This window comes from Gymnoscopelus microlampas, assembly GCF_963454915.1.
Source record: "Gymnoscopelus microlampas genome assembly, chromosome: 14".
Taxonomy (NCBI): domain Eukaryota; kingdom Metazoa; phylum Chordata; class Actinopteri; order Myctophiformes; family Myctophidae; genus Gymnoscopelus; species Gymnoscopelus microlampas.
This window is the reverse complement of record NC_139951.1, coordinates 17,796,974-17,824,679: the sequence shown is the minus strand read 5'-3', so window position 1 is coordinate 17,824,679 and position 27,706 is coordinate 17,796,974. Positions and strand designations below refer to the sequence as shown.

The 27,706-nt window shown below is 41.0% G+C and overlaps 2 protein-coding genes across 2 annotated transcripts; one reads left to right on the top strand and one right to left on the bottom strand.

The window, feature by feature from the left end:
* Nucleotides 1-1,155: 1,155 nt before the first annotated feature.
* LOC311060087 (uncharacterized protein) lies at nucleotides 1,156-15,774 on the bottom strand (the record flags this gene model as incomplete). Its single annotated transcript, XM_084078211.1, has 14 exons — nucleotides 1,156-1,712; nucleotides 2,982-3,263; nucleotides 3,552-3,824; nucleotides 4,334-4,681; nucleotides 6,275-6,529; nucleotides 6,684-6,734; nucleotides 7,136-7,366; nucleotides 8,120-8,281; nucleotides 9,673-9,783; nucleotides 10,586-10,891; nucleotides 11,486-11,779; nucleotides 12,096-12,407; nucleotides 15,266-15,379; nucleotides 15,771-15,774. The coding sequence occupies 14 exons, from the start codon at nucleotides 15,772-15,774 to the stop codon at nucleotides 1,681-1,683; spliced, it is 2,775 nt and encodes a 924-aa protein (XP_083934337.1). The 3' UTR covers nucleotides 1,156-1,680.
* A 3,046-nt stretch (nucleotides 15,775-18,820) lies between these two features.
* LOC311060334 (chymotrypsin-like protease CTRL-1) lies at nucleotides 18,821-26,464 on the top strand. The gene is made up of 6 exons (XM_084078476.1): nucleotides 18,821-18,887; nucleotides 19,879-19,893; nucleotides 20,530-20,704; nucleotides 21,102-21,370; nucleotides 22,577-22,728; nucleotides 24,610-26,464. Exons 1-6 carry the CDS (start codon nucleotides 18,833-18,835, stop codon nucleotides 24,910-24,912), a joined length of 969 nt encoding a protein of 322 aa, XP_083934602.1. The 5' UTR covers nucleotides 18,821-18,832; the 3' UTR covers nucleotides 24,913-26,464.
* Nucleotides 26,465-27,706: the final 1,242 nt, after the last annotated feature.

Genomic DNA, 27,706 nt, shown 5'->3' with positions numbered 1-27,706 from the left:
CACTTTTGAGATATTTTTCACTTTACTGAGTATTTCCAATTTTCGGTACTTTTACTTCTACTTCACTACATCTCGGAGGCAAATATTCTAATTTTACGCCACTATAATTATTTGAAAACTTTAGTAACTTTGTTGATTTTTATTATACAAAACATACATTAACCCTATAAACATTTTGGCCATTTGAAAATAGCCGATCTACAAGCTCACAATGCTTCGCCATGCAAGGCATTGTGAGCTTGCAGATCTGCTATTTTCAACAAAAATATACATTTTACACATTTGAACATTTGTGAAATGGGGATATTCTGCAAAATGAGCACTTTCTACTTTGGTACTTTAAGTACATTTTCATATCAATACTTTTGTACTTTTACTCAAGTACTTTTTTAATACCGGCCTTCTAATTGTACCAGAGTATTTATAAACAGCAGTATTGATACTTTTAGTAAATAAAAAAAATGAGTAGCCTACTTTTTCCACCACTGATAGTTTGTTTTCTTGTTTTAGCTTTTTTTTTTTTAAGCTTGCGACCCGAAATTAAGCATTATAGATAGGCCATGTCACATCAATTTTCTAAATGCGAAGAATATAGCCAGGCCTACAAATATTTTCGGGTTCAAGAATTAAAACATGTTTTGAGGAAAAAATTCAATTGGACATATCCTATCTGATAATATTTAATGTACATAAATCAATATAGCCTAAGCCTACAACTTAACACTTTATCTGCAGTAAGACAGCGGTTTCATGGGTTTTTAGCTTACTTATTAAAGGTGTGAATTTTGGACTTCCCTCACTAAAAACCTGTTTTCATTACATACAAATGAAGATTTCTATTGAGTTTAATAGAAATGCCTATAATTGTCTTTCAAATACAGATGTAGATATCCATAGACTATATCTCTTCAAGTTGAATTGTCATAATCAAAGTCACATAAAATGTGAAATGAATGTGAATTCAGAGAACAGCACTCATAGTGCAAAGAAAAAACTAAATGTCTTTCTTTTTCTTAATAGATCCATTAAGAAAAAAACGTATCAACAGCTGAACAACTTAAAAGTAAAAACCATAGACCATTACAAACATTATTTTAAAACTCACAAAAGGGGAAATCCCACGTAAAAAATTAATCAATATTTTATTTTCAAAATACAGGTATTTGAATAATTGCAACATTCTTTGTACAAAAACATGAACAAATGTTAGAAAAAAGAAAATCAAAGATTTGGAAGAGAGAACAAGGATGATGTAGCCTATTAGGAACATGAACATGAGGAATGCAAATGCATTAATCTTGGACCAGGGGTTCTCAAAATGGGGTCTGGGGACCCCCAGGGGTCCTCGATGGGGGTAACAGGGGGTCCCCAGTACGTTAATATAGCATCAAAATCTGTTTAACCCTATATACATCGGCTTTAGCCGAACTACAAGCTCACAACGTGTCGCATTGTGATGTGGCGTGTTGTGAGCTTAATTGTATGTCTGCTATTTTCAAAAGAATCGTTTGAAAAAAATATTTTTAAAACATTTTTACAACGCAAATCTTGTTTGGGGTCCCTGGCACAAATACATATTAATTTCGGGGTCCTTGACATGACAAAGTGTGAGAACCACTTCTGTAGAGGACATATAGGCTAGTATGACAGACGCAGGCCTCTTTGCACTGGATGTGGTTATCATGCAGAAGACACCTCCTCCTCGTGTGGTTCTGAAAAAGATCGTGCGAGTCATGTCAGTATGGAGAAGTAGCTACACGTTATCAAACTTCCTTAATCTAGGCTACTTCCAGTCTTAGAAATGTGGTCTTCATAATGTGCACGTTCGTTTTAGTTCCCAGCGGTAGGATATAAAGGGCAGAGGGTTTTAGGTCAGTTTAAATGCAATTAGATTTGTCTGAAATAATTTGTTTATTTATTTATCTGTGATGTATTTATGACTTTTATGTATTGTTTTGTCAAAGCTTTGACTTGAATTGTTCACACATGTTTTAAAACAGTGGTTTAAAACATCTACAAGCTCACAACATACCGTGCAACACCTTTGGCTCAAGTGGTTAATATGACACCCATTGCACAAGTCCTGTGCATTTGTATTGCATCCACCACTGTGATCATTCTGTCTTGCACAGGAAAACCACATTAGCGCACAGCAACAAGCTTTTGTTTTGTTAGTTCACTATTATTTTCTCCCTCCACAGACTGAAAAAGAGAGCAAAACTTTTGTCCAAACAGTTCCCCCTGGGAAATTTAACTCAGAGTGTACAAATGAAAGCAGACGACTGGGCACCGATAGCTGAGTGGTTACGGTGCGTACCACTTAGGCCCTAATACTTGACAACGAGTCCTGGCCGGGTTCAATTCCTGGGCCCGGTGGACTTTTGCTGCATGTCACTGTCACACCACGACTCTCTCTCCCTGTTTCCTGTCTCTCTACACTGTCTGTGGACTATCAATGAAGGCAAGAAAAGCCCCCCAAAAAGAACTAACCAAAACAAATGTAACCAGTAAGCGTCCATTTCCTTCCTTTGTTTCAGAGTTAAAAATGTAATAAATTAACAGTGAGTGTTTTTCACTATACACCAGTGTTTCTCAAAGTGGGGTACGAGGACCCCCAGGGGTCCTTGAGGGGATTCCAGCAAACTTAGTTGATATAGTATGAAAATCAGTTTAACCACTTTAACCATACAGTATATACATCTACTATTTGAAAATAGCAGATGTACGATGCGATGCGACACGTTAGTGGGCTTGTATATCTGCCATTTCCCCAAAAACCTTGAAAAGAATGTGAAACATTTGCAACATTTTAACAATGTGGGGGGGTCACTGGGGTCACTTTCAGATTGGGGGTCTGTTAATATGTATGTGAAATACATATTAATTTGGGGGTCGTTGACATGAAAAAGTTTGAGAACCACTGGTTTACACCAAACATACGCAGTAGTGACTTTGTGGCATGTGCTCATATCATAACGTACCTGTCCATATCCGGTAGACAGGCAGCTGGAGTGCTGGGTGTGTGATCTCCACACACACTCTCAGCCGCTCTCTCTCATCCGCCCTCAGGCCCTTCTTCAAGTTCACTCCGTTAATGTGCAGTGCACCTGGCTGCTGCTCCACGTCCTCCTCCTCCTCGCTCTCATCTTCCTCCTCTGACTTCATCACGTCCTCCTTGTCAATGTTGTTGTTCTCGCCTTCCACCTTCTCGTCAATATATGCGATTCCTTCTATGTCAAAGTCTGTGACTGCAGCTTGTGTCTCTGCAGAGAAAACACAAATTCAGGAGAAAAACTAACATTTAGTAAATAAGAGTAAATATACATACAGCAGATTCACATATTGCCTAGTTTACACAAGGTCATTAAAATGTGGGAATTTGATTTCATGCAGTAACTACACATCATCATCATTGTACATTTGCATTTCCAAGAGGTCAGAATGCACAGGTCAACGCCGTGACCCCAGGGAATTATTATTTAGTTTCCGCTCCATCCATCCATCCTCCTTGGCCAATAAAGCGGTCAAATACACAAACTCGTCATACGTACTCGGTGCATGTCCGTTCCTCCTTCTCTCCGGCTGCTTAGCCGCGTGGCTCGGCCGCTGGCTGCTCCTCTCCAGGGCACACACGCTCTTCAGTTCCCGCTGTCCGTCATCTGCTATGTCCTCCGTCTCGGCGGACGCCAGAGGTGTGAGTGTGGCTCCACCGGCTGACCAGATTAACGTGGCCCTGGGGTGGCCTCCCTTCAGGAGGAGGGAGAACACGCCGACCCCCTCGCTGCTCCAGCACACAGAGATGGATGACGGGATGGAGGGAGGCGCTGGAAGGGAAAAGAGCTATTTTAGTTACACTGTTATTTTTGTTCCATTCTATATAATGCTTTTAGGATATGTCCTTTTGCACAGCGACAGGTGCGTCGGAGTATGAATTCTGAATATGGAAGAGAAAGTGAAGACAGTGTGCGGGATTCCCTCTCCCTTCTCCCTTTCTCTTCCATTCAGCATTCTATATAATGCAACATACAGTATGCACAGGTATGCACAACTAATTTAAAACATAATAATATTAATAATAATAATAATAATAACAAAAATAGCAGAAATAGCATGTGATGCGACATGCTGTGAGCTTGTAGATTGGCTGTTTTCACTATTTTCAAAATCTTTTGAAGAAATAAAAAAAATATATTATATAGGCCAACACAGGAACATGGGCTCCTTAAGATTATGCTGCCACAACACAACTGACACACGAACATTTTGCTCTTACTTCAGCAGAATGGTCACTGTGTGTACAGTATATTCTCAAAGTGCTTGTGAACATACATACCAACATCATCGCTCCTCCAGCATCTCTCTATAGGCTCGTCTAGTGAACAGTGCTCCACTCTGCACATGATCCCTCCTCCTCGAACCCGTTTGTCCTCCTTCGTTAGCCCTGTTTTGAGAGTGGCCGTGGCCCGGTACAGCATGGGAGACGTCTGTACGGGGCCCCAGACATCTCCTCCCTCTATGACGTCATCCTCTTGGTCATCCTGCTCTCCTGCCCTCAGCTTCAGCCAGGTGACCGAGATGTCGGGAGGGTAGAACCCTGTGATGTCACAGCCCAACGTCAACGGTTGATCTGGGGAGTAGGTGCAGCTCACAATCTCCGACACACATGGTCTCTTCATGAAACCTGGCAGGAATAGGGCAGAGAATTAACATTAAAGGTCCTGTAAGTTATATTTTTAGCGGCACCGATCCTGCTCTATACCTGACTTTGACCGTGTTCACCGTCAACGCTCTGATTGGTCAGACCCGTCAACGCTCTGATTGGTCAGACCCGTCAACGCTCTGATTGGTCAGACCCGTCAACGCTCTGATTGGTCAAACCCGTCAACGCTCTGATTGGTCAGACCCGTCAACGCTCTGATTGGTCAGACCCGTCAACAAAGTGATTGGTCAGACCCGTCAACACTCTGATTGGTCAGACCCGTCAACGCTCTGATTGGTCAGACCCGTCAACAAAGTGATTGGTCAAGCTTTACGTGACACGTGGCTATAAACACATTATAAACACATATCGATGACAAAATGTATCAAAGGCGCCGCTACCTTCACACAGGGTGTGATTTTTTGGGTTATAACATGTTTTTGTTAAAAGGATCCCTGGCTAATAAGCCAAATATGCCTCAATATACATTATAATTGTCTACAACTAAAATGTAAAATTATAAAAATACCTAGAAAAACACACTTTCTTATTATATATACATATATAGAAATAGCTCATCTTTCACTCAATAGGGGCAATTGTGGTCTAGCCCTATGGAATTTATGGAATGCATGTGAAAATAAAACTTAATACTTCCTAAGGTTAATATGAGCAACAAATCAATATTTTAAATATGTTTTTTTTTGCACATGCATTCTATACATTCCATAGGGCTAGACCACACATGGACAAATGACATCATCAACTTGTGACGGGCATTGCCCCTCTTGAGTAAAAGATGAACTGTTTCTAAAATATAATATTTAAGGTGTTTTCATTTTTTTAATTTTAGTTATAGAGGGCAATTATAATGTATTAAGGCATATTTGGCTTATTACCCAGGGATCCTTTAATTGACTGCCTAGATCGAATTAATTCGATATTAGCTTATCATCACTTGCCTGCCAAGATCGAATTAATTCGATTTTAGCAAAAAAAATAATTTTTCAAAAAAAAATCATTTTTTTTTTTTTTTTTTTTTTTTGACCCAAAGACCAAGTATATATGAATTTTCGAAGATCTTTACTCTCATCCACTTCCTTGTTAACTTAAAACTTTAAAATTTTGTATCTCGGCTCCTGAGTACTTTTTTTTTTCCCATTGAAAAATCTCTGGCATGAATAACAATAGGCAGTGAAAATAATTCAGGCAGTCAATGTGTTAAACAAAGCTCTAGATTCTGAATCATTGCTGTACCGTGTTTATTCAGTAACAGGGGTCTTGCTGTCTCTCCAGCTCTTTAATAAACAGAAAAAAAACAAAAAATTGCCTGCTCATTCTTTAGTTTAATTACTTCCAATTTCACTTGTTTATCCTGTATCCTGTATGAGTTCTCTCTCCTGGTTGGGTGAAATCGGTGTCCCGACCAGAAAATGTATTTTGTTTACAAAAGAGCTAGAGAGATGGGGAGATTCCTGTTACCGAGAAAACACACTATAGCAATGATTACTATACCAAAAAAATCACTTGCAGCACCTTTAAGTATCATTTTCCTTTCTTTCTTTCCAGACTCACCTCTAGTCTCTCGGGTGACGGGCTGTTTCAGGGCGATGTGGTGCACACTGACCCACACCTTGGTGCCCCCGGCCTCCAGCTCGCTGCGGGGGAGCTTGCACTGGCTGGAGGCCGAGAAGAAGCCCTGGGCATCGGGCCGAGGGGACGTCAGGGCCTGGGACGCCACGGGGCTCAGCTCGCCCCCTTGGCAGAACCAGCGGAATGTGATGATATCCGGGTGGAAATGGGAGGCCTGGACTGTCATGGTGATAACATCTGGATGAGACAAATTAGAAGGGAACAGCTTAAGTCTGGTTTTGCAGGAAGATCACAGCCAGCATTAAATGACTGAGAAACCCAGTGCACAGAACCAACAGTAGGGCAAACACTTTTTTACTGACTCATGACCAAAACTTTTATACTACTTTACTTGAGTCATCCGCTGCCTCTGCCAGTTGGATTTCGGAGACCTCTGGGGCAGCTGAAAGAGGACGTTCAGAGACATTATGATTTGACAGTGGTACTGTAGACGTGATGATCCTTGTCACAGTTTCTTCAGCCATTAGAGCAGAGTTTCTCAAACCTTTTCATGTCAAGGACCCCCAAATTGACACTTATTATTAGCCCACGGACCCCCATTTGAAAACATATGCCAGGGACCAGCATAAGAGAAGATTTTTACGGAAGATTTTTACGGAACCAAATTTCCATTTGTACACTCTCAGAGTTACAGACCCATAAGGGTCAATTTGGTTCCGAACTATCTATCATTTAGCTGGGGACCTTCTGGAACTCCCTCAAGGACCCCTTTGGGGGTCGCCGGACCCCACTTTGAGAACCAATGCATTAGAGAACACAAGACAAGACGTATCTTTCCCTTACCTAGTACGGAAAACTTCTCCGACACCTTCTCCACCACCACCTTGTCCTTGCCCACGTAAGACACCTGGCACTTGAACACCGCCCCCTTGTGGACAGAGATCTGAGGGATGAAGGTTAGTGAGGAGAGCAGCTGCTGTGTGCTGCCAGTCCCCGAGTGCAGCGGCCCCTGGGTGTGCAGCTTGTAGTATCCCATCTCTCCTTTGGAGGGCAGCAGAGGACCCTTCTCTGACACTGGGGACGTGAGAGTGAGACCGTAGGGCAGATGGATGGTGGTTAGGGGGTTATAGAGGCAGTTAAAGTTAGTTTTGGCCTTTAAGGGTCCTTGATGTGTTAAGGTATCATTTGTTAGCGGCATTAAAAAAGTGTAAAAGGGAGAACAAAAAAACAAACAAACAATGAGGTTGGAAAAATCAGGCAGTGTGCAGGGCAATATCATGTCATTATTCACTTGTCACTATACCCAGATTATAATGTTATATAGATCCGTGGTTCTCAAACTTTTTCGTGCCAAGGACCCCCAAATTGATATGTATTTGGCCACGGACCCCCACCTGAAGATATGTTGTGCCAGGGACCCCCAGAAACAAAGATTTGAGTTAAAAATGTTTGCCTTAAAAGCTCATATTGCGGCACCGAGTGCCACGCTATGAGCTATTTTTGAATAGCCAAAGTATAAAATATGGATAAAGTGGTTAAAATGATTGTGATGCTTTATTAACTAATTTTGCTGGGGACCCCCTGGTACCCCCACCCCCCCAAGGACCCCTGACCCCACTTTGAGAACCAATGATATAGATAATATAATAATAATAGTAATAATAAAGCTTTATTTATATAACACCTTTCGAAACAAAGTTACAAAGTGCTTCACAGAGATAAAATAAACCATACAGTAGAAGAGCACAAATATTGAAATACAAAATCACTCAATCACTCAACCGTCAGCCAAACCATGAATATCTCTACAGAGGCCCGCCCTCCTACCTGTGAGTGAGGTGTCAGTGATCGCGGTGTCATTGAGGAACCATTTGGTCTGTACTCGGTCCACCCTCCTGCCTTCGATGCTTACTGTCACCCTGCCCTTGTGACCTACTATGACCCGCGGAGGCAGGATGATCCCTGACACGGCCAGAGACTTCTGCTTTTCTGAGTCCCAGGAATGGAAATAGATGGAGAGAGAGAGAGTGAAGAACAGAGATATAGTCAATGAGAGGGGGAAGAAAGCAGTGGTGGAAAAATTACTCAGATATACTTAAGTAAAAGTAGCAATACCACAATATACGCCGTTACAAGTAAAAGGCATGTGTTCAAAATAGCAGATCTACAATCTCACAACGCATCGCATTGTGAGCTTGCAGATCGGCTATTTTCAAATAGCCTATGTATAAAATAGGGCTAAAGTGGTTAATGTATGTTTTATAATATAATAATTTACATCTGCATAGTAACTAGTAAAGTTTTCATAATATTGTAGTGGAGTAAGTACAATATTTGCCTCTGAGATGCAGTGGAGTAGAAGTAAAAGTATTGAAAATTGGAAATACTCCTGTATAGTAAAAATACCTCAAAATTGTACTTGAGTACAGTACTTGAGTAAATGTACTTAGTTGCTTTACACCACTGGAAGAAAGGGAGGGGAGAGGAGGGGAGTGGGGCAGGGGGGTCAGCCATTGTGCAATATTTGCAGAGGTTTCTCAAGCCCAGCAGTTGCCTTGCAAGGAGTGTGGTATATGTTACTTTGCAGTACACAGGACCCAGGCTCACAATGCCTTGTACGCTGTTGAATTCCATTGTCCCATATTTAAAAGTTTAAGAGTTTTAGAGTACACATTTTCGAGTAAATATTTCTGAAACAGTTTAAAGGCATAGCATGTAACCTTGCCCCGTGTTTACATGACAAAACAATATTAAAAAAATGTTTACCCATCATTTCCCTCTATACCAACAGTTATCAGCCACTGTAGTAGTGTGGTGGTGTTTACATGCAGAAACACATTGCCCTCTCTCGCTGTGTTTTGTTGTTTTTACTGTTTGTTTTGGTAGACGGGAAGTTTTTGGTCAAACAAAATATGGTACGGTATAGAGGTAAATGATTGGTAAAAACACTGGGCAAAGCTACATACTATGCCTTTAAGGTGTCTTGCATAGCCAGATGACCAGACTCCATAGATCTCTGCCTACTATGATACATCTATATATATATAAATATATAAAAAATCAATATGGGGTTGAACAGCACAAACCTATGCCCACTGCTTTGAAAACCAATCCCGATACCATCCACCATGAACGAACTCCCTAAGTCTTTTATTCTGTGATGCTGTGATGCTGCCCCCCCCCCCCCCAGTAGACTGAGATCTTTGATCGTCTGGCTACAGTACGCAAGACAAAAAAACATACTTAGATAGTTCTTCAGATTTCAGAACGCCACTCACTTTGATCACAGCCGATCATTATGGTATAAAATTACATAATACTGTATTAGACGACACATAGGAGATGCAGTGCATTGATGTATTGCTTGTGCTGTGATTTACCATCTCTTCTCCTCCACGAAAACCCAAAGCAGAGCAAGAACACCAGAACCAGAGAAATACACATCAGAGCCACAGACGCTTTGGCCGACTTGTTCAGAACCGGATCCTTTTCTGGGAAGACATAGAGAAGGGAGATGTCACTGTATGTCCCTTAACCACTGAAACCTATACTATATTGACGGGGGTTCCCCCCCGGTTCTATTTGGTCCCCTCCTTTTTCCCCCTCTACACCAAATCTCTTCATCTAAAATTGCCGATCTACGAATTCCCATCGCGCCGCTTTGTGCCGCTTTGTGCCGCTTTGTGACGCTTTGTGAGCTTGTAGATCTGCTATTTTCACAGACTGTTCACCTATTTTCGCCAAATGTCCCCCATATTATGACAAGTCCAGGACAGTGAAGCTATAGGATTCATGTGATTAAAGCTGTAATCCAGAATTATTTTAATGAATAAACACTGTATTTAGTTTTTTTCAATCAATTTGTATGATAGAATATGTTAATACAATATAACTAGCACATCTGCAGTGGTTGGAGTTGGTCCCAAGTTAGAAATTTTAGACCCTGGTGTCAGGTGGAACACTCATTGGTTGACAAGTGGTACTGCCTGAAGCTAAATATCTCCCCTGGCCAAAAGAGGGCATTCTGCCTTAGCTCAACAGTAGAAATTTTGATTTTTGTGGGAGACCAGGCTTCAAATCCTAGGCAGGACAAAATTAGTGTAGTAACAGTATATCCTTAGTGGTACAAAATTAATAATCTAACACTGAGCATTTTACTGGGTTGTTCTGTTCTACTGAATCTACTCTATAATATTCAAACAATAAAAAAAAATAAAAAATTGTGCTTCACAAAAACACAACAGTGAGCTGGTCTTTACTAGCAGTCGAATCAATGAAATTAAAGTGTTATACCTGGGGGATCCAGTTCTTCCAGGGAGGCCGAGACTTGGGCTGGGTTTATGACACCAGGCTGGTTGACTACACACTCCACATTCCCAGCCTGCTCCCTCTGCTCCGGGCTCAGGTTATAGTAGCGCCTGGTACTGTACGTTCCATCTGGGCTCTGCTCGCTGACTGGGGGCTCGGGCATAACCGAGCCATTGTGAAGCCAGGTCACAGACACCTGCTCCGGGTAGAACCGCTCCACGTCACAGAACAGCGTCAAGGGGGTGTCGCGGGATGTCGGCGGCACAACAGACAGCCTGACCGTAGGAAGGTCTGACAAGAGAGAGGAGGACATGCATTAATGCATTAAAGTAAAGGGAAAGGGGAGTATTTTCTAGTCCCTGGGGGAAGGGGGAAATTACTTTTACTGCTTCACCCAGCAGATGTCTGCTCAGTGCTCAGATGGCTCAGATGAGTGCAGAGGCAGGAGCTGTTAGCTGGGCTCTTGCTCAGGGACACTTTGACACTTTGACTGGGCAAGCCAGGGTTGAACCGGCAACCTTCCGATTCCCAGATGGCCTCTCTACCCACTCAGCTATGGCCACCTAAGACTGAATTAATATCAGTAGTGAATGATAGTAATTGATGTATTAATAACTGTGTAGCATTGTGCAAACACATCATTACAGAGGTGACTACTCCTGTACTAAATCAGCCTCACAAAAAAGCATAAGTGTGGGGATTTCAATAGATACATTTGTGGTCATCGTACAGTAATCAGATGGACCACAAGCGACTAAATTACAGCCAAACGATGATGAAAACTGAAATATTGCAAAAGTAGAACATGTCTTAGCTTTGGATCCCTTTTAGATAAGGCTGTATATACTGAACACAAAAACAAAGGTCCAGATTCCTATCACTCACAGGTGATGTTGAGCTGGAATGGCAGGACATGATTGACCCCAACGTGAGTGACCTGACAGCCGAAGGTCACATTCTGGTCCTCCTGAGAAGGGTAGAACGTCAGGTTGCCCACCGCCCAGTAATACCCATCCAGACCCTGTTCAGCTTCAACCTCGTGGAGGGGTTTAATCTCGCTCCCATCTCTGGTCCAGGAGAAGTAAATGGGAGGAGGGTAGAAACCCTCTGCACGACACTCCAGCTGGCTCTCTCTCTCCAGCACCACCCACTGGGACGGGATCGAAAGAGTGGGGGGAGCTAAATGAGGATAAGGAATAGACAAACATACAGATAAACAATCAAGTCAATATTTTGGCACAGAATTACACTACTACTTGTACGTCAGTCAAGATCTACATTTTAAGGATTGTCTGGGGAGCTTTAAACTTTCAAACAAACACCTTTGCTGATCCAGAGGAACATTCTATTGTCATAGCAGCACTGAAAGTGATTAGATCAGATTAGACCAAGGAGCATTGTTGATGTAATGCTTCTTCAAACTATCATTGTTGATTATAGCACAGTTAGGTCTATAACTGGAAAGCAGCAAACTTCGAGGAATGCAAAGAGTTACCTTGAATACTCAATGTGACATTCACGGTGTCCTGCTGAGTGGAATTGTAGGTGACTGTGCACTCAAACAGCCCCTGCGACGCGAGGCTAGCGTTAAGGACCACCAGCCCGAACGTTCCATTGGGAAACTGACTGGTGTCCCAGCTGAATCCGTCGTCTATGTGCTGCGTTGCGTTTCCGAATGAGGCGATTTCAGAGCCATTGGTTACCCAGCTGACCTGAAGCAGGGGTTCTTGTGCTTCATGAGGCAAGGTGGCAGAGCAGGGAAGGAGTGCATCTGTGTAAGGGCTGGCCGTCACCTCATTTGGAGAAGCTGTGAGCAGCAGGGAAAAAAACAGTTTTAAGCCGCGTGTCGCTTGCTGCGAATAACTGAATTCAATGAGGGACACTGTCGCACAACAAAGTTTAAATTAAGCCTTTGATGGACATGAATGAAAGGGTCTTTGGAGAGAGTATGTTACTGAGGCCTGTTGTCCAATATCCACACTACCAGAAAGGAGACTGTACAACTTTACATTACATTGAGATTGTATGAACTGTTTAGAATGATCTTTAAATATAAGGATGTTGACTGGGTCTGAACTGTCTGTTACTGATTCCCTGTTGAAGATTAAAACTTAACGTATGTTTTACCTAAAAGGGAGTGAAAATTGAACTATTTCTCCATTATCATCCAATTCAAACACCACTGAAAGAGATTTTGTTTTTACAGTATATGGTCAATAGACTCTATGTAAGCTTGATCAATCAATAGACTATGTAAGAGACAACTATTCCCCACCAGATAAAGCTGGTTACACTTAGCCTTAAAATGCATCTTAAGTAAAGAGATAGCTCCTGGAATGCGTCTAATCACATATAAATCTAAGCGTAAACACACCAAAGAGGCATTGTATACGTCTTGAAATCAGATTGCTGCATCAAACCATATCTCAGCTATCTGATTAAGACACATTCTAGTGTAAACAGGGTGTCTCTCGGTACAGTATGTGGTCAGCAGGAGTTTTCTTTTTCTTTTAGATAGTAAACGATTTGCCATTAGAACAATAAATGTTACATCAGTCAGAGGGATCAAAAGAAATGCTCCAGTAAGCCATAAAAAAATAGAACACATTGTACAATAAAATTCTAACAATTCCCATTCCAAATGACCTGAACAATAATCAACTATACCTTATGCTGAAAAACAGACAAAATGCAGAACATGATTTTCCATCACAAATTCCTTACATTTCATAATTGAACATGACTCAAGATTGTCAATACACCTTGTAGATTTTTTGCCATAGTGTAAACAAAAGGTCTTTTTGTCTCGTTAGGTCCACAGAGATGGGCAATGGAAAACTTTCCCCCTGAAGTGTTTACTTGTAGCACTTCTTAAGAGTGACAGATAGACACATATTGACACGACGTCTCACCAGTGTTGAAATACTCATGGCCATTAAGTGTCTAAGTGTGTTTACTCACTCTAAGTGTGTATTGTTCACTACAATTGAATACATACAACGATAGCAAACAGAACCAATCAAGAAACTGTTATGCCACACTTTTGTTTAGATTCATTTTCACATTAAGATTTATTCAGGTCATGTCAACCCAGAGCAAATGCTTAATCAGTTTCTGATGTTAAATCATTTAGACTCATTTTTAAATGATTCATTACAAACAAAAAGGTGAAGACCTGGTCGTAAGTGTGGAATGAGATATTCATACAGATGACAAAGCTACTGACTTACAGTATTTGAATCATCAACATTCTATGAAGGTTTACAATGCTGACACTACACAGTTTTGTCGGGCCAAACAGTAACTCATACGTCATTATCTTCACTATATATAGCACTAAGCTTGTATCTGCTAGTATTGCGTTGTATACATTAAACTCCAAACAGAAGCATTGCTGTATTTGATTTACAGTTTCAAGTTGACTTGAAATTACACAACAATCATGGGAACCTTTCAAGATTATGGTCAGGTATGAGTTGACACAAATATGACCTAACCTGACTCAGACATGTCTGATCAACATAGGCACCATAAGATCCACTTCCTACATTTTCATTCCATTGATTTGTACTGTGATTGTCACAAAACGTAATTTCTGCAACACTCCAAGTTGGAGTCCACCTGAGATAGCTGAGTGTGTGCACAATGCACTGAATTCAAACGGTCAGCTCAACTAACTGCGAAAGCAGGGTATTAGCAAAAGAAAACAATGCTTTTTGTCATATCTGCAAGGCCGGTGGCACAATACTCACCATGCTTTATGAGTGACAGCAGGTAGACATGAAAGAGGACTTTAAACCGCATGGCCAGGCTTGTATTGAGACTGAAGTTCTTATCACAAGTTCCTCACACACTCTTATATAGAGCTATGAGGGGACAGTGGGCGGGCTTGTCTTGCCATTGGGGGAATAAGAAATATTGTCCTTAGGCCCCACAGGACTGAAAGGAGGCCCTTGATATGTGTATGTCCGACTAAATAAATGAGCCCTAGATGACCAATAGAGTGAGAAGCAGAGTAAGAAAGAGGGAGTGAAAAGTCCAAAGACACGCGATTGGCGACACTGGTCACTTAAAATTCAGATGGGCCTTTGGCCAAGGTTTGGGGGCTACTTTACATTGGTGCTGTGTTGCCATGAACAAACAGTGTGGGTGATCCCGCTGTGGGCAAACCTTGGCTGTCCCTTTTTTCTATTGGGAGGCAAGTTACTGTAGCGGTGCATTTTAGAATGAGAGAAGAGAGAGAACAGTTCACACCTTGTTGTTTTTCTCCACTCTGTGCTTGTGTGTAGTACGCTGCTATGCTCAGTCCCCTGATTGTGGTTAAATATTATCCAGATGTACCATTTGAAGTTTGGACAATAAAATGTTTATTGCCTCCCCCTTTCAAAATATTCATTAACTTTATTAGCAACTCTTAATTGTCCATGGAACACTTGAGTCACTAAATGTGGGTTAATCCTTGTTTGGAGAACATATGAGATAACGTGTTTCTCAAGTGCATTGGAAATGTATTCCTGTCACACATTACTTTCTGTGGCTCCCTCTCTATCACACTCTGCTTGAAGTTGAAACAAAAGCAAGGCTTGGGGATTAAATAAGGGTGGATAAACATGCTCTATTTCCCTGCATTCGTTTGTCTTTTGGTGGTTTGTGTTTGAGGTTCACACATGACCCTCTTTGCTTCGACCTCTTGTTTTCCCTTCTTTCTTTCTCTGACACGGTTGTGCCTTTCATCTGGGCATAAGATGGAGCACACTCCAGGAGACTCAGACAAGAGGACTGAAGGGAAACAAGTGTTTGACGGAGGGCAAGCCAAAGGAGGGAAAGTTAACATGCTGTTAACGTGAATGTGGTTAACATGCTTTATAATTCATGGTGCTGTGGATCAAGGAAACTTTATGGATTTGTAGAATCACAGAAGTGACAAAGAAGATGTATTTCAGATACACAGTAAAAATCCTCATTGTTAATTTAACCATTTTCAACTCTGACAGTGTTCATATGTAACCATATGGACCCGTACTTTTGCATACTCTTTGTTTTTTTGTTTACAGTGTACCATAATGGGATGTGCGGGGTATATTGAAAGTACTTACCTGCTAACACCAGGCCTACACAGAGCACAAAGACCTACTGTACAGCAGTGCTTCTCAAATCATGGTACTAGTACCCATTGGGGTATTTTGGGGTAATCCTAGGGGTACTCAGGAAGTGTCTAATCAGTTAAATCTGGAAACGATTATGTATTAACCCATTTAGACCTGAGGCCGATTCTAATAACTTGTATGTTGTTATATAGGGTACTGTACATAGCAACAGGAACCCCAAAAGGGGTTCCCATCCTGAAAGGTATAGTTACAAATAGGGGTTCCCGCCCTAAATGGGTTAAGAAATAACATGTTTGAAAAATATATTATATGCCATATATTCTCAGTACAACCAAATGCGAATATACAAAATAGCTAGCTTGCTGCCTCATTTCTGGACTTGGCCTGAGGAAGTTTTGAATATTAAAAGGCAGACGAAATAACTCCCGCACACTAATGTTTCAATCCGAAAGCTTTCATCAGGTTATCGTGACAACATAGAGATAGAACAGTGGTTCTCTTTGGTTCTGTGTATTGTTGTTGTTGTTCTTTTACTTGCATCTTGTTTCTTTTAAGTCTTGTAAGACTCTTGTCCTTTGTGTTTTCATTTGGGGGGGAAAAACTAACTAAGTGTTCATGTAACTCTTTCTTATTTGGGCTATGTATGAGGCAATGCAATGTTATATGTTGTTGATATACAGGTCTGTAACGCTGAGTGTACAAATGTATTTGTACACTCTGGAGTTATGGGGGTCCTAATGCATACCAAACTGGGGGTCCTTGAAATTAAAACTTTGAGAACCACTGACCTAGAGCACACAGAGGATTTAGGGGAGCGTAGGGGAGTGTTTGTGTTGGAGCGCCTCAGTGCGGCTGCAGAGTTCATGTGCAACCTCTTGCATGCGATGTTTCGCGGGGGTCCAAAAGGGTCCGCGATGTTTGGCGGGGGTCCCGAAACTCCCAGGGGACCCGGGGGTCCCCCATATTGAATATCAGTGTTGCCACATTTGCGCCAGAAACAAGCAAACACCTTCATGAAAAAAAAAAAAACAGCCGAAGGGGTCCGCCATGTTCCCCCGGGGTCCGCGGGGGCCCCAACACTCCCAGGGGGTTCGTGGACCCCCAGGGGGTCTGGGGACCCACAGAAAAAAAAAAAAAAAAAAAAAAAAAACTTTTCTTTTGGAAATTGTTTTGCACGATTTTGGTACCCCGTGCGCGGGGCCCCGTGTGCGGCTAGCGGCCCGGCCGCCCTATCGTCTAGTTTACTACAATTCCAATACACAGCAGATAACACAAAAAGAAACAGGGGCAGAGAGGCAGCAAGGGCTACAGATAATGATAAAAGAAAGAAAAACACTACCAAACCTGGAGGTTGGAATGTTCTCTTATCAATGTATCTACAACAACCCGTCTTCAGCTGAAAAAAAGAAAAGCTGCAATTAAACGCATTGTGAAGTTTTTGTTTTGTCATTTCTTTACTCAAATGATTTCTCAGTGTTCAGAGCAAATAAAAGTGGTGAAAAAAGACAATCTCTAAACAACATTCTGCCCCAGATCAAGGAAGCAGACTAGACAGATTATAGTTGGTGTACTGTGGTGAAAAGGTATCCAGAAATACCTGTCTGTTTGCATGCCAACAATGATTCCAGTCAAGGTTACCAAAGTTCGGGGTGGTTCATTTCAATGGAATATTTCCTGATACATTCCACAAAACAGGCTGAAGAGTTTCTGTTCCGTTACCTTTTATTCATGAAGTCAACTAAAAGCAACAAATAATGGAATACCAACTCACTTTACTTTGTAACAGTTTTGATATGACAACCTTTTCATGACAAGGAGTGTAAAACCCTACTCACTTTCAAAACTGCCCTAAAGAAACACCTTCATGAGGCTGCAATTCCAAACTGGCCCCTGTCAAAGTCTTAACCTAGCCCCCCCACTAACCCCCCCACTCTCCCCAAACTTGTACATATTTCTTATGTTTCATACCAGTAGCCTGTAAGCTGATCGTATGACGTTCTGTGTAGTAGTGTATATCTATCTGTCTGTCTCTTATATGTCATCATGATTTGTGTGCGTGGGAACTCTTTTTAAACAAGCTTAGTGCTTTTATGAGTTATCCAGTTTAACAGACCTTGTATTGTGAATTGTACTTCCATGTACTGTTTCTGATGTTTTACTAAATAAAGTACATCAATCAATCACAACATTTTCCCTATGTCCCTATTGGCATGTAAATAGGCAAAACTTATATCAAAAATATTTCAAAATAGCAACAATAGCAGATATACAAGCTCATTACACATTGCATTGCGAAATGTGTTGAGCTTGTAGATCTAGAAGTATTTTAGGGCTTAAAGAACCATTTCACCCATCTTCATATAATTGGTCCTCACTTATATTATTATTATATACATAACATTATAATTTAGTACCATTTTGTTTTACTCTGTCTGTGTCTCCAGTCATTTCAAACCATTTCTTTTTTTCTTTTTTAGAACAATGGCTATTGTAGCATGCTAACTTTCCAGGAAGATAAAGACTGCAGTTTCTATTACCTTGGATTCCCCCATGTCACTGGTAGGCGGGTTTCTGAACTGTCCACACAGCCCTGACACAGACTGAGTAGGGAAAACAATTGTACCATTATCATAATGAGCATTAGTGAGGACCAATTGTATGAGGAGAGGTTGAAAATAGGTGAAGTGGCCCAGGTTAACCTATTTGTTTTTTTTAGTTAAAAGGATCTGTGTCATGTGCTGGTGAGGTGAGAAGAGACACATGAACATAAACATCTCAAACACACTAAAACAGGTGACAAAAGACAAGAGTCAACAATGACTGACAGGGGAATGCACATGAGGGGGGTGATTACAAATGAGATACAGCTGGAGCAAACGGAAACACAAATACAAGACCTAGACACTACTATCAATTACACCAAAGTATGTGACATTCTGGGCTCATAAATCATAACACCATAAGCTTTGCTAGTACCTATGTAAAACAAGTATGTACAAAAACAAGTTTTATGGTTGTGGGTGTGACACCTGCTGATGTACAGTCATGTACAGTACAGTAGCCTACTATTAATAGATGGGACATTATCTATTCTTTGTCTTCCTCAAAGGAGCACCCAGCAGTCATGTTGTCTTGGAAGGCATGGATACTTACGCTGCATATCATTCTCAATACGGAAGGTACAGCATGTTTTTATATATTTATTTGAAGGATCCTGTAGGATTATGTAAACTGTAAATGAGTGACTTCAATAATAATTGCACTGTAAATGTGTGTATAAAAAGGACACTTGTCCTCATTAAATGCTCATTATAAGATGGCATCATTTCTGTCTACTCGCTCTGTGTCTCAGCCAGGAGGGCTGTGGACACTGGAAAAATCTGCCTACCTGTGACATCACTGATAAGCAGATTTGGTCATTTCAAACAATAAAATAAATAGAATATAATAATAAATAAAATATCATAATAAATAATAATAATAAAAATACTAATAAGGGTAATAATAATAATGATGATAATAATAATAATAATAATAATAATAACAATAATAATAATAATAATACTACAAGAACAATGATTTCAGCATGCTAACTTTCCAGGAAGAGAAAGGCTGTAGATTCTTTTAGCTTGGAATCCCCATCAATGATGTCGGCAGGATTCTGAACTGTCCATAGCCCACCAATGAGACACAGAGTGGGTAGACAGAAATTGTGCCATCTTATAATAAGCATGGATGGACCAATTATATGAACATAAGGTTGAAAATGGGTGAAGTGCTCCTTTAAGGCTACCGTGAAACTGTACCTGAAAACAGCGGAGACGTGTGTGGGACTCTCATTGTTGGGTAATGACAGCCCTTCGTTGCCAACGCATTAACATTACAAATCAATCCAGCAGGTGATCAAATTTCCAGGTAAGTATGCAAACTGTCAAATGTCTGACATGCCATCAATTTAGAAATGTCATCGTTTGAGGATATGTCCTTTTGCACACCTACGAACGGACAGGTGCGTCGGAGTATGAATACTGAATGTGGAAGAAAAAGGGAGGAGGGAGAGGGAGTCCCGCACACTATCTTCACTTATAAAATAATGTATTTATTTAAGATGCAACGTGTTTTGTACTTCCTTACTTGTAATATAATTTCTTCATCCTTTCTTTTCTCCAGGGTCAAATGCTCAAGGCAAGTATTTGCAGGTTATCCTCTCAAAAACACTGTAAGAGATAAAGTCTCAACATAACAAAATATAGTTTGTTATTTGCAATATATGATGCAATGTATTATGAAATCTATTAAGTTGTAGCTTAATATGTGTTTGGGACATACATGTTATGACACAAATGATTAATTAGGCTACATTTCACACTGTATAATGTACTCAATATGAAAATAAATATGGAGGCAACAAAGAGGTAATTTTTATACTCTGCGGCATTTACAACAACAGCACAACAGCCACCAATGGCTTATAACTTAGGGGTGAACAATGAGAACCAATAGTCTTCCTACTAGCCTACTTCTTAAAACATCTACTTTTAAAATCACTCCACATTCTACCAACCCTGTGTTAAATAATCATAAATATGATGTAAGTAATCAAACATCCCATATAGTAATGTATGAACCATAAATATTAGATATTGGTCTGACGCATAGAAAGTTGAATATTTAAATATTTACTTAAAACACAGCACTGGAATGAGGTCATGTGAATTTTCCATGCCTGTATGTAATAGTATGGTTAAAAAGAAAATACTATACTTTTCCAAACCCATGTCTGATTTTCGTGTGTTTGTTTTACACTTTCATAAACCCCAGACTGTGGGGTGGCCCCTCTGAATACCAGGATTGTTGGGGGTGCAGATGCTACCGCTGGGGCCTGGCCCTGGCAGGTCAGTTTGCACGTCAAAGTACAGCTGACCACTGTTCATATATGTGGAGGGACCCTCATCAACAGCCAATGGGTGCTTACTGCAGCTCACTGCGTGTCAAAGTAAGACAATGCTATATTATTATTACTGACTAAACTCCATATCATTATGAGTCTTTACCGTACAGGGTCATACATTGTTATAGTGGGTTTACTATCTAGGATTATTGCACCAGATGAAAATAACTGTTTAAATCAGGGCAGCTTAAATAAGCTACAGGGCAGTACATGGATTCCACTTTCAAAATAAAAGCTTGTGTATTTCCATTTTGGCCAAACCAGTGTTGCCTTTTAAAGGTAGTTCCTAAAATTGTGACTCAAATAAATAAATAAAATTATAAACAAACAAACAAACAAACAAACAAACAAACAAACAAACAAATAAGCAAAGCCCACTCACCTAAGCTCAGCTATACTTAATTTAAAATGAATTAAACTAAGCAAAACCCTTTTCACTTAGTTCAAAGCCGAGTAACTGGACTCTGTTCCTGGGGAAACTGAGTCAGTCAGGATCCAACCCAAACGAGGTGAGCCGCTCTGTGTCTGAAATCATCATCCACCCTGGATACCGCAACACCACCATGGGCCAGGACATTGCCCTCCTGAAGCTCAGCAGTCCTGTCACCCTTAGCACCTACATAAGACCCATCTGCCTGGCGGGCAAATCAAGCCTCTTCCATAATGCCACGCCCTGCTGGACCACTGGCTGGGGACGTGTTGAAAAGGATGGTGAGTATTCACTATACCAAACAGTTTTCCCAAACAGTGGGTCAGGACTGCACACACGCACGCACGCACGCACACACACACACACACACACACACACACACACACACACACACACACACACACACACACACACACACACACACACACACACACAAACACAAACACACAAACACACACACACACACACACACACACACACACACACACATACACACACACGTAACATGCAGACCTGCGAGACGCTCCGTTGCAACACATGCGCCACTTAAAGACATGCACACACACAATCCAGCACTGCACACGTGCAAGCCCGGACTGCACACATACACACACACACGCACACACACACACACACACACACACACACACACACACACACACACACACACACACACACACACACACACACACACACACACACACGTAAAATGCTGACCTGCGAGCCAGGACTGTCCACGTGCACACGCACACACACACACACACACACACACACACACACACACACACACACACACACACACACACACACACACACACACACGTAAAATGCTGACCTGCGAGGCGCACTGTTGCAACACATGCACCACTTAAAGACATGCACACACACAAGCCAGCACTGCACACGTGCGTGCGCGCACACACACACACACACACACACACACACACACACACACACACACACACACACACACACACACACACACACACATAGTATACGTACTGTAACATGCGGACCTGCGAGGCGCAGCGCAGCTCCGATCCGCACCAAAATTGCCAGGGGTCGGCCATCACAATAGTCACACCAGGGACCACGTGTGACAAATATAAGTTTAGCTCCATTTGCCTTCTCTCTGGCTTCATCACTCACTCCCTGTAATGATTCTTTTCTTTATTATTATTATTTTTTTTTTTCCTTGTTTTATTATGTACTGTAGCACTTTGAGGTTTGTTTCAAATGTAAAGTGCAATACAAATAACATTTATTATTATTATTATTATGATGCCTGGATGTCCTGAAGTACCTCTGCAATGAAACAAAACAGAAATTGTTATATACTTGAATTGTTTGTTAGATTAAACCGTTTAGGCTATGCAAACCTAATATGTAGGTTATCTGAATTATGCAAAGGTATGATGTCTGTCAGCCAAAAAATAAAGGAATTATTAAGGTTTCAAAACAAATAAATAATTTGAGAACTCCCACAGTCAGCTTGGCCGCTCCTCAGACACTTCAGGAAGTGGCAGTTCCTGTGGTTGGTAATAAGCAGTGCACTTGCCAGTACACTGGACAAATACCTGGCAGTGCTTCCACTGATACCATGATCTGTGCCGGGAAAGAAAACAAGGGAGCATGTCAGGTGAGATTATTGCACAAGAAATGTATGATCATTGCTTTCATTCACACCCCTCTTACAGCCACAATTTCAATAGAATATGTGTATAGGGTTTGGATACATTAAGAAAATATGCTCTGTTGCAAACAAAGGCTTATGATAGTATCCACACCAAGATTGATAACTATAAATATAACAACAGTGATGTGAGCATGATCATCCACACTGATGGGGAACAAAAATGATCTGTTAACATGTGAGTGATGATGTGTTCAACAACATGATGTGTTCAACATGTGTGGATTGACACGATGGATTTCCATTTGATATCGGGTTTATCATCAGAGCCGGCCCAGCCAATAGGCAGAGTAGGCAATTGCCTAGGGCGCCATTAGGCTGGGGCCAATTTACCAATTGGCCCCACCAAGCCAATTTAAGTTTTCTGTTTTTTTAGAATAGAAAAATGCCTAAATGCCTAAATAAAGTGACTAAATGGGTGTTTTTTTCCCGATGAGCTCAAACGGACGTGCATATACCAACCGGCGTGTAAATCACTGATACGTGTGTATCACCGGTCTTCCCCATTTTTGTCTGAAAGTCAGAGGCGCGTTCACGCGGAGAATCATTTGCATTGCTCCACGCCCTATTTAAGACCATAAAAGGCAACCGTAAACTGACGGTACGTCACTACTTTTCAAAAGGGACAGATCTACAAGCTGACAAAGCGCGCGACGCACCGCATGACAAATTGTAGATCAGCGCAAGCGAGTCCCTCACACGATTAAACGTTTATAAAGTAAATAGCCGACTGTAATGGATATTATATTGTTACGTCCCTGTCTAGGGGAAAAAGAGATGCAACATAAAGTGGGAGTGAAACCCGTTTTTATTTAGAACTTAATACTGTATATATTTACATGAACTTAAATTGACTTTAACGTGCGTGTGCGGCCGATGGCCTCCATAAGATGAAACTTTATGAACTACATTTAAAAACGTCAGAGGCTTGATATGTTTACAAATGACAAATCCGTTTCAATATGCAAATAACTCAACCTGTATTGTTAGAAGGATGCATTCCAGAGAATCCAGGTAAAATCCTGCCTGGGGCACCAGATTCCTCAGGGCCAAATTATTACCAACAATATCATTCACCACTGTTATTGTTAGCCTATTTGTGGTGTGGACTCCGCCATCCGCTTGAGTTAGATTTTTTTTAAATGATAGCCTATTCATAGTTAGCATTATAGCTATATTTCTTAGAGTGAAATATGTGGACAGCCCTGCATAAATCGAGAACCCTGAGCTAAAAAAAGAAATGTGTTGACGGAACCCATTGCTAACTTGCTAAAACATCTGGGTTTTAGGACTATAAACCGCAGTACTCTATCACAATTTTATTATGGTAACTTGTTTTTTTAACGACAACTATTAAACATATATACATTTTAGCGCTTGTCTATTGTTCGGTCACAATACAAAACCATTAGTGGATTATCATGTGGCCTCCTGATTGACTATAAAAGATGACATGCGACATGCTACATCTTTGCATGACAGCCCAACTATGCTGTATGCAATGCTTGTATGCAATGCATGTATTAAAAGGCTTTGCATCTGCTACCGATAATTTGTATTTAACATGAACTTAACCACTTAAGCCTTCATCATACGACGAATAGCAGATCTACAAGGTCACCATGTCTCGCATCGTAAGGTGTTGTGAGCTTGCAGATCTGGTATTTTTTGCAATTTTTGACCCAAAATATCTTTGCCTATGATGACCTGCCCAAAATGGTGAAAGTGGTTGAACAAAAATACCCTCACTTACTGTTGGTTACATCCGGACTCACATGCAAACTGAGCTGTTAATCACCAATTACACGCTTGCTCTATCTCTCTCAGGGGGACTCCGGTGGTCCTTTACAGTGTAAGCAGGGCTTGGTTTGGATCCAAGCGGGCATCACCAGTTTTGGGGTTCCCTGTGCTCTTGGCAATTTCCCTGAAGTCTTCGCACGAGTGTCTCAATTTGAGGCATGGATCAGAGATAATGTGGCTGGGATGAGTGTGAGCTTTGTAACCTTCAGCTCCAGTGGTAATGACACAGACAGCTCTGATTGTCCCAGCTCTGGTGTGAGCTGTGCACAGCGTAAACTGTTTGTACTCATGCTAAGTGTGTTGCTTTCTGTGAGGCAACTGTTGATGTGATCCATAAACAGCACTGATCTGGGAAGGTAGCCGCTACCACGTAGGATGCAATGTTGAAAATCTGATAGTACGGCTGTCCCAAAAGAGAGATGTTTGGATACACTAAATAAATAGCATGCAGCCACTGGCACTTAAAAGGATTGTAGCTCAAATCCCTGATTCCTTCTAACTTTTTTAATTTGAGGCCTTATGTGCATAATGTCATTATTATAGTAGCCTAAGTAGCAGGGAAAAAAATAGAAACTAGTTTCACTCAGGATTAGACATTATATCAATCCAAATATTTCTGTTTTTTCTGTTACTGGGGTTAATTGGGATTAGCTAAACAGGGAGATTGCTGACATCAGCAAAGTTCATAATCTAATAAACCAATAAAAAAAGCTCACATCAGTTGTCCCACATGCTCAATGTTAGCCTTTCATCTACTCTGTCTGGTTATGGTAACAGATCATATAGCTGTAATGAAGATTGCATTCTGTTTTAAATATGTTTAATGTATGTATTGAACTTTACTATAAGATCTGGATAACAACTTGCCATGCTAAATTGCCTGCCCTGCAATAAAAAACTATGGACAATTGTCACTCAGGGAGCCAAATCTCTCTGGATGATAAATGTTACTTTTGTTTGTACAGGTATATTACAATTTCAGATCCTGCATGCTGAAGATTCTGAAAGGTTTATTACTCTAGCAATCCTATATTAAAATGGCTTCAGAGGCTGGCGGACCTCTGATGTCATGCTCATGTCACCATGACTCAGCCATAAGGAGTTCTGACCTCATTGTGGTCGTCATGGCATCCAACTCTTTGATTGAATAAATATATTTATTGAGCATAAATATTTAAGCATATTTGGCGTCACAGCTCTGTCTCATTTAATTTGTTCCCTGTAATATTATAATAATAAATGATTTGCCAATTAGATTTTACAGGGAATGGAATGAAATAGACCCCCATAAGGGAATCATAGAAACAGAGCCCACAGGTGGATGCTGGGGTGGTGGTGGGAGCACAAAACAGAGCACAAAGCAGCAGCATAGCAGAGCAGCAAGATGGCAGAGCAGCAGCAATGAGAATAAGTGAGCTGTGAGCAGGGAGGTTAAATAGCCCTCCCCAATCAGATGGAGTGAGCATGTGACTGATCAACTGATCAGGAATTGGCGCTCCTTGAGTTGTCTGCCTGAACTACAGTAGCAGGCTTCGCATCATTAAAAGATATTGACAACAACGCAGGCACCCATGTCAGATATGCGCCTGAGCTTAGAGTTAGCTGAGTGAGTTCATGCATGTGGCTAGTGGTGCAAAGCCCACTTCTTATGACTCTGAGCCGTCCAAAAAAAAAACATATTGTAAGTGTTTAGATTATCAGACATGTATGTCAGAGTCAGTATTATTCTCAAGCAGTGAAGATCCCTGAGAGAGAAAATGAGCAGTGTACTTGCCAATACATAACAGGAGTGGGTGCTAATGTCACTGAAACCATGATATGTGCTGGCAAATGTATTTTATTAAAAGCAATGGTAATGGAAATGGTGATGATAAACTGCTTTTACCCCTGTTATTACCTATCATAACTCTGTTAATTTCTTCACAGATTTTCTTTATTTATTTCCGTTTGTCTCAATTTTTAATTAATGATACTAGACTGGTCCTGGTCTAGTCTTTTAAAAGGGAGACCTGGCTTATATCATCAAGATAAAAAAGAAAAGCAATACAAAAACAGAAAAAGTTACTCGCAGTGATACAAAATAGAAACAAAATGTAAAACAAAGTTGCAAACCAATCAATACAGAACACCACCAACAACAACAAATGACTTAATAGGTAGTTTCTATCTGTGTTGGTGTTGCAAACTATGGGTCAAAACATAATCGCAAGAGAATTCCATTTTTTGTGCAGCCAGTGAATACACCCGGACATGGCGGGTTCTCTGTCAAATGCGCACTCAGCACCATAGACAGCCCAAGGGTCAGGGATTCTAGACCAACGATTCCCAAGTTAAACTGTGGGCCAGGGCCCACTGGTTGCTCACACAACTAACGTTTGTACTACTTTTACTTATATATTTTGATACCAATACAGGACTTTAATTTGTAACAGAGTATTTTTATACTGTAGTGGCATTGCAACGTTTACTTATAAAGAGTCTGACCACCACTACTCTTTTCCCAGACTGGCACACAGCACCAACACTGGATGATGCAGTAGTATAACAGCAGACCTGGATGGTACTTTCTCTACTTTACTCTCTCCCCCAGTCATTGCAGGAGCTCCATTAGTTGCATTTGACACTACAGCCTTGAGGTTTGATTCCTCTTTCATTCACCATCTTATTAAGTCCTCTACCCTATTATGGCTGTTGACAGTTTTATCTAGTATGATATGGTGGAGTGATTCTAAACCTTTTTTAATTTCAAGGCATCCAATTTGATATGCATTAGGCCACAAACCACCATTTAATAATGTTTATTTAATATATATAGATTACCCATCAATCATTTAATAGGGGACCCCCCCTGAACGCCTCAAGTACCCCTGGAGGTCCCCAGCCCCCATATTGAGAACAACTGTATTGTGTATATACTGGGTCACCCATTAACAAAGGCATTCTGAGATTTACATAGTATTTTCATTGGCCGCCCTTTGAAAGTAATCTGGTGCCATCTTCTGGCAGAACTGAGAACAACAAGGGAAGAATGCATGTCACACGAAGGGACATTGAAATCTGATGGGGACATTGAAAATGGCACATACATAATCACACTCGCCTCTACCGTGCTGTGAGCTTTCAG

Bases quoted from the DNA above. Each gene is read 5' to 3' on its own strand.
- LOC311060334 (XM_084078476.1), top strand. From the start codon at position 18,833: ATGTTGTCTTGGAAGGCATGGATACTTACGCTGCATATCATTCTCAAT. The intron at 21,371-22,576 runs GTGAGTATTCAC...GAACTCCCACAG, and splicing joins GGGACGTGTTGAAAAGGATG to TCAGCTTGGCCGCTCCTCAG. The intron at 22,729-24,609 runs GTGAGATTATTG...TATCTCTCTCAG, and splicing joins AAAACAAGGGAGCATGTCAG to GGGGACTCCGGTGGTCCTTT.